General features: G+C 50.6%; 1 protein-coding gene across 1 annotated transcript in view; it reads right to left on the reverse strand.

The window, feature by feature from the left end:
* The window catches only part of LRRC1 (leucine rich repeat containing 1), a 119,392-nt gene that overhangs the window by 19,163 nt on the left and 92,288 nt on the right, over positions 1–7,941 (reverse strand). The window contains exons 11-13 of the mRNA XM_010848707.1: positions 7,596–7,740; positions 5,186–5,304; positions 3,638–3,721 (exon numbers count right to left, since the gene is read on the reverse strand). Of these exons, the coding sequence (XP_010847009.1) occupies positions 3,638–3,721; positions 5,186–5,304; positions 7,596–7,740 (348 nt within the window). The remainder of the gene's footprint in view (positions 1–3,637; positions 3,722–5,185; positions 5,305–7,595; positions 7,741–7,941) is intronic.

The following is a 7,941-nucleotide window of genomic DNA, read 5'->3' on the forward strand; positions in this document are numbered from 1 at the left end:
ACGAGAGAGGATGAGATGGTTGGATGGCATCACTGACCCGATGGTTTGAGCAAGCTCCAGAGTTGGTGATGGACAGGGAATCCATGCTGTAGTCCATGGGGTTGCAAAGAGTCAGACATGACTGAGCAACTGAACTGAAGAATTAGGAAGGAAGTTATCCACAAAATGAATACTCTATCACCATGAACCTTTCTGAATATCACAACAAAATCTGTGGGTAATTGATGTTTACAGATTGCCTGTTAGAGGAAAAGTTGTGATGACTGATCTGTAAATCCTCCCTTGTCTTATTTCACTGGACAGGTATGATGGCATGAGAGTCACCTCCATTTTGACTTAATAGAGAAAAAAGACCAAGTCCTAAACTTAGGCACATGCACAACATCTTCCAGGCAGAAACCTTTGTGGTCAAGGTTACTTAAAGGTAAGAGGTGGCCGGAAACGTATCTTCATATGCGTGATCACACATTCACCAACGTCCTGTCTGTCCGCAAATCACGCTACAACAGCCTCTTCCGTCCACCAAAACCAGGATTTTTTTAAGGGAACTTCCTTATTGCAGAAACATACATACTTGAGCAATACGATGAGGAGTAAAAGATGCAAATAAGTGACCTGAAAAATTAGAAGCATGCCACATGTAGCAAATAAAGCGAATCTAGCCTTCCCATCGGAGACAGAATCATGCCAATAAACTAGAATCGGGTGAAGGCAGGTGAGCTGCCAAGTTATGCCTTTCAAAATATCTGAATAACTTTAGATGTAATTCACAGAAAAGCATTCTTTTGAGAGAGAATAATTGGAACAAATCTGACAAACACATAACAAAATTAGGTTCCAGGCCATGCAGTCATTCACGAAAAGAAAAACTGAGTTTGGAGGAAAATGTCCAACGTTTTACAATGAAAAGCGCATAAAGTGCTCAGCCAATCTGAATCTTCATGCATGTGAGAAGCAGAATGGAAGCTGGAGATGCAACTGTGGTCTGAACAATACTTACAAGATGGCAAGTTTACCCGACTTTTCTAAATATCCAAGCAGCTAACAATTAAGAAAACAAAAGACATTCATTGATTTGCAAATGTTTACTACACGTGACACCACAGAACACAAACAGAATCTATCATTGTGACCCACACAGTACAAACATCTTCCCCTCAACCATGTGGGGAAAAAATGCAAATAAATGCTGCTATAGACGAAGGGACTGTGCTGTAAAACTGACAGTACGTTACGTTACCAAATGGGAAAGAAAAGACAAAGACAGAGAAAGAGCTCACAGCGCCCCAGACCAACGGCCACTAATACAGCTATGGCTGGGGACACGTACACGGGACTGGTTGGCACCGTCAGTCTAAATGCGTCATGCGTGAGACAACTGTTCAAGAGGAAGCAATCACGTCAGAAGAAGAAGAGAGGAGAATCCAATCAGGAGAGTGCAGGATTTGATGGGATGGTATCAAGCTTGGAGGCAGAGAACATGCGCACGCACGCACGCACAGCCCAGACCAACAAAGGAGACCCAGCACAAGGTGAGGGCCCCTCCGTGGTTTGTCGGCCCAGTCCACGGGGCAGCACTGCCAATTTCTGCAGGGTCACCGAGCTGGGATTCACAAGCAGAACTGGGACACATCCCAGTCTGGGAGCTGAGTGTGAGCGGGGGTGAAATGGGCAAGAAAGGAGCCAGTCCCCGGGGCCCTAAACAACTGCCTTTTTGGGCAGCGGAAGGAAAAGGCGCAGACTCCATCCCCTGATGAAATTCCAGATGCCAGGGAAGCATCATAATTTCATCCTCTCAGAGTGAAAAAAGGGCTGATGCTAATATGACGGGGACAGTTTACAGGAAGCAATTCCTCACGTTCTTGTCTACAACGTGTCCCTTTGAAAGACCGGATGCAGAGAGGGGCAGGGATGCGGGGACCTTGCTGGGGATTAACGTCACACTCGAAAGTGCTCTCTTCAGGGTCTACTGAAAACTTTCCTCAAATGCATTAATCTTCTAAGGTGTCCAAACTGCACTTCCTTTACGCAACCAAGGGGGCTGCCTCATGTCAAGGTCAAGAGGTGAAAAGGTGGGGTTCCATCTCTACCAGCTGAGCGGCCAGGCTTTTACGGGCTTGGCCGTGGGGGACACATCTGCAGTCTCTTCTCCAGACTCCAGCTGCGGGAGCCCCGGCCGGAAAGCTCTCCCTGCCTCAGCTTCCCCGTCTATAAAGCAGAGAGATCCAGATCCTCATGGCCTCAAAAGCGGCCGTGACATTCACTGAACAAGCAGGACCGCGCCTGGTCCAGGGCCGTGACATTCACTGAACAGGCAGGACAGCACCTGGTGCGGGGCAGCCACTGCGGAGGGAGGGCCTGGATCTTTTGTCCTTCCCTCTGCCTGTGCGTCTGACCTACACCCACCCACACGCGCTCTCCCACCAGAGTACAATCAACACCAGCTCTGTCCTTCAGTTTATTGCTTTTAGACTGAACCAAAATGAGGATTTAATGAGCAGAATCTCTTCCTTGAGTCCCAGTTTAGCGAAGATGGAGACTTAAGCCTTTGCGCTGGAAACAGCTTTACTTAAATGTTAGGATTCCCATCGTGGCTGTGTGAGAATGCGGTCACATCTGTAACAAACATCCCTATCCTTCCGCTCAGGAGCACCGGCTAACGCACCCAGGGAGAAGCGGGGCCGCTGAACCCCCAGACAGGGACGGGGGAGAAAAGACCAGGCCAGGTGAGATGCCTGCAGGAGCGGCCGGGGAGCGTCAGAGCCCCTCAAGCGCTGCTGCCTGGAGAACAGCTCTGAAATGACTACAAGATGGGCGTTGACAAGGGTGGAGCAGAGAAGGAAGCAGGAAGCTGCTCCCTGGGGACCACAGCGCAGGCGGCCACACCTCCTCCTGTGCGGCCAGGCAGAGCGGCTCAGCAGCTTGCTGTGCGGCAGAAAAACAGCGTCTTACTCTTTAACAGAGACCAAGCTCAGTGGGACCCATCTTCAGGCAGGTTCTCCTGGTTCCAAAGAGAAAGACAGCCTTCCTTTTAAACAGCACCCCGGAGGCCACCTCGTGCGACCCCTTAGGGCTTCCTCCCATTCTCAGTTCCGGCACCTCCTCGGATAAATGCCTCTAAATCACACAGCCATGCCCACAAGGGGTGGAGGCTCTCTTCTCCAGCTGGGAGCATCCACCAAAAAATCTTAAGAACCGGGCTCTACCTTCCCGGGCGTCCGCCTCTACGTGGAGGGCTCCCTCTCATTCTCCCAGACATGAGCTTCTGCCCAGGAAGACTGTTCACTGAGACCCATCTTCACAACTCCAATGGCTCATGGGAGGGCTTACCTGCTCACTAGACCCAGTCACCCCCAAAGCTAAAGTCCATAATCACCCCTTCCTGTCAATGGTCTTGCTCTTCTCCTAGGCCAGCCCCCAAACGCCACTCTCTCTGTCCCCCTCCGAATTCACCTTTCCCAACTCTCCCCAACGTTACTGATGGTCATTCTTTGATACAATTCCTCCGACCATCTCTGGACCCACTGATGAGAGTTCACACCTTTAAAAAGCAGCATATAAGTATTTGACATCTGTGATCCCTTGTGTATCATTATTTCTTTATGAATTATTATATTATTTTCTTAAAAGCACATACCTCTTTTGGTAAAGACACTAATTTATTTCTGTCTGCATTCAAGTTGCTCAACTTCTTAAGTTTTCCAATGCTCTTAGGTAAAGTCTGTTAAAATAACATTTTTGTTATTAACACATACTTTGGACATGGCTCAGAGTAAAACAGATAAAATGGATCTTTTCAAGAACTGAGAAGGTCTAATCTCATCCAGCAAGACAAGTCCTTCCTCAACAGCAGGTGTTTGTAATGCTCACTTGGGGATGTGGCATCTAATATTTTGCATTTTTGTAGAAATGAGAGTATGTTTCAATGAAATGAGGTTAAAGACACAGGCCTGGGAACAGGGAAACACACAGTAAAAGAGGTAGCGAAGGCCCTTCAAGTCAAGGAAGTGAAATCTGCACCCCTGAGATCCACCCCTCCCTGCCCGCACCTCTGAGAACCGCTAGTTTGCAGATGCCTGTGGGGGCCGGAGTGCAGGCGGTGGGAGCTGGAGCTGGGCAGGTGTGTGTGTGTGGGCGGCCGGGGCGGGGGCGGGGACCACCCTGGCTGGTGTGAGCGCTCCGACCCTGCAGGAACCGGCCCTGGGTCCATGGGGAGAGGAGGATCTTCAACCCTGATGCAATCCAGGGGTGAACGTCACTTTTCTAACTGTCACGACTACCATCTGTAATTCTAACGGATTCCTTCCAGAAACAAGGAAGGAGCCCAGTGTCCTGACTACAGGGGGATGTTCCCAGGCCCACACCAGCTCCGCCTCCTTAACCCACTCTTGCTGTCTTCTTCTGCTCTGCTCCCCAGAAGAGCATTACTTACTCCTTTTATAAAGAAAGGAGAAAAGGGGAGAAAGAGGTAAAAGGAAAAGTCGGGTAAAAACTAAAGTGACAAAATGGAAGACAGAGAAGTGGAGGGAAAGGCAGGAAAGTAAACCAAAAACAAAGAGGCTACAAGGCCAGGACAGGGGGAGCAGGGTGAGCAGATGGGGCGGGCGGCGGGAGCAGCAGCGGGCAGAGAGCAACCGCCCCAGAAACCCGCTCTGCAGGTGTCACCCGGAGGACGGGGAGGGCCGGTCCAAGCCCGGGCACCTGCTCTGCCTCACCCAGCTTCTTGGACGGGGTGAGATCAAGGTCAGAGCTGTGCTCTGGCTCCCCAAAAGAGCATCCCCCACCCTCAGTGCCCCCAAGGCTTTCTGGGTCCAGCCCCCATCCCCTCCCCTCCCCTGCACTCACATCTGCTCCAAGAACCAGAAGGACACCATTCCCACTGGCCCATCCTCAGACACGAGCAGAGGCACTTCCACCAGCAGGGCCAGTCCCCCTGCCTCCCTTCCCCAGGTGTCCAGGCCAGTGCCCGTACCCTGAGCGTCACGATGGGGCGCAGTCTCTGACGGGGGGACCGGGATCATCTGCATGTCCCGAGCCTGCTTCTCAGGCCCCTTGGTTAGTTACAACATAAGGGAACCTCCATCTGGTCCACCCAAATTACAAATATGCAGAAGCGACCCTGCAAAGCGTTGCTGACGCGGAACCCACACCATCAATCTCCACCTGACCCTGGGGCCACACTCACCAGGAGCCGATTTTCTGTAAGAACCAATTCCGTGAGGCTCTCACAGTCTCCGACCGCCTCGGGCAACTGGGTGAGTCGATTCTGATCCACCTTCAAGATGGACAGTTTCTTTAGTTTTCCTGTAAAAGGGTCATTTAGGCTCATTAGTTATCACTGTTTTTCTGGTCACCACTTGGCATCTCCCCTCTGCTTGCTGTTTGGAATTTCCATTCTCATTTGGTTTCCTCACCCAGCTTCAAGAAATTGTGCTATTTGCATTTAGAGTACAAAAGGTTGAGAGTTAAAATCATGTGTTCTGTTTGTCAGAAACAGTTGGCAATTAATGGCAAATCATTTAAAAAGTTGCTACCTAAAAAAATCATGTCAAAGCCCATAGATTTTCACGAAAAAACAAAGAGCTGGCTCTTGATGGAGCTTCAAGAACAGGAAACATCTTGTATACAGAGGACAGACTTTTACGTTACCCTAAGAATCATCCTGGCTCAGATGGCAAAGAACCTGCCTGCAATGCAGGAGACCTGGGTTCAATCCCTGGGTCAGGAAGATCCCCTGGGGAAGGAAATGGCAACCCTCTCCAGGACTCTTGCCTGGAGAATTCCGGGATCAGGGGATCCTGATGGTCTACGGTCCATGGGTCACAAAGAGTCAGACACAACTGAGCAGCTAACACACACGAGAATCACCCTCGCTAAAAACAAAAGACAGCACACGGCAGTCCATTCCATCACCTGGGGGTGACGATGAGTCAGTGAGGAGCCCTACAAGGGAAATCTCTGAGCCTGCGGGGTCAGATGGTAATCTCTAGAAGGCCACATTAAGACAGGTCTGTCTCACTCAGAACGCAGAACGGACTCATGAGAGGTGCCCTCAGGCCACAGAGGAAGAGCCAGTTTACCGCAGCCTCTGCAGCCGCCAAGGGCTGGAGGAGACCCTGAGCCGTCAGAGTCTCACTGTCACCTGCTCCTGCCTCGAGGGCGCGCCTCCCAAGCAGGTGTCCTTGGTATCCACAGAGGGTGGCCAGCGTGATGTCACTGTCCTCAGGGCAGTCAGAGGACAGCCTCTATCACAGAAGTGATAAAGCCGGAGACGGAGAGATGCCAAAAGGGTGAACTCATGCTGAGTGCGGTCACGGGGCAGGGCAGGGGGGCTGCTTATTCAGCACAGTCAGTACCTACTAACCCTGTCCCCAGAAGGGCCCCCAGTCCTCAGGCCAGGAGACTCGTCAGCACTGTCTTTGGGGCATGGAACATACAGCTGGCAGAGCTCACCCCAAGAGCTCCTCAACACCACTCACAAGCGGGCCTGCAGACTCTCCTTGAATACTTCTAGTGCCAGGAGGCTCATTTCTTCACTAAGCAGCCCACACTGATTCCTAAGAGATGCACGTTAAGCTCTTCCTTAAATCAAACTGAGATTCACAACCTTTTCCTTTCACCCTCTTGAACGAGAAGACAGAAGGAGGCGATGCCTCCTTCTACCTGACAGCCCTTCAAAGGCCTGATGTCAGCCATCTCGTGCCTACTTCTCCCTTTTCCCAGCAGCCAAACATCCTGAGTCCCCACAGCTGTTCTGATGCTATACGTGATTCCTACCGGACATTCCCACCTAGAGTCAGAGTCCCACTCCGGTCCCCAACCAGACTCACCTGAAAGGCAGCGTCTGTCGGTCCTCTGCCAAGCTGCTCTTATCAACAACCCTTTCATCTGGACCAGATGCCAGAAAGGAAGCCGGGCCCCTGTCACACGGCTTCTCCGACTACTGAAAACCTTTCCCAAACTCCCTTTGATGTTCTGAATGCAGGTTAAGTGAAGGTCAAAGAAGCTGCCCTACGACAGCCACACGGTTTAATACAGCTTCCTACAGTTTCTAGGAAGGCCTGGCTATGGCAGAGCTGACAGCCCATGTCTGTTTATCTTCTCTGTGTTTATTTTCTCACCCTGAGCTGAGCTCTCCTGTTCGGTAAAGGAAACGTCTGGACTGTTTTTTAAAGGAAACGGCACAGAATGGTTCAAGGAAAAGATGATTCCCGATGGAATCAGAAAAGGCTCAACAGAAAAGGCTCAATGTGTTTCCCCCCAGTAACAGCCCTTCCTTGGGGTCACACTATGAGGTCAAAGGTCATTCCACATAAACTATTTGCAATGCTCAATTAGAAAAGTCTTGATAACTGTTCATATGCCCAAAACACATTCTACAATTTGGGCTCATCCCCACCAAAATCATGGACACAAGCTGCAGAGGAGGTAGGCGGGCCTACACTTAAAAGTAGTAACGTATATTTAACAGGCCCGCTCCCAGACCAGGAGCACAGACATGCCTGCACACAGAGAGATTCAACCTGTAACGACTGAAGGAACCACGCCCCAGCACGCGAACAGCCAGCACTGGGGCAGCTGGCGTCTACACTCACCGATGCCGTCCGGGAGCATTTCTAACAAGTTCTGCGAAATGACCAAATCCGTCAGTGAAGTCAGGCCGCTGATTTCTTCCGGAAGCCTTTCCAACCTGTTTTCAGAGACGTCTAAGCAGAGCAGGTTCTTCAGATTTCCTATTTCCTGTACCAATGACACAGGAAAAGAAAGTCACGCCAGAACCAGTCACCGTTTGGAGGAATTTCTTATATTGATTTTTCAAGATCACCGCAGAGTGGCCCTAAGGATTCTTCCATAAGTGCTGGTCAAAGGCGACAGCGGGGGTGAGTTTCCAGACCCCTTCTGATGAAAACGGGAAGCTGTGTGAATCACACATGGGTACTG

The sequence above is a fragment of the Bison bison genome, unplaced genomic scaffold, assembly GCF_000754665.1.
Source record: "Bison bison bison isolate TAMUID 2011002044 unplaced genomic scaffold, Bison_UMD1.0 scf7180017864270, whole genome shotgun sequence".
Classification (NCBI taxonomy): Eukaryota; Metazoa; Chordata; class Mammalia; order Artiodactyla; family Bovidae; genus Bison; species Bison bison.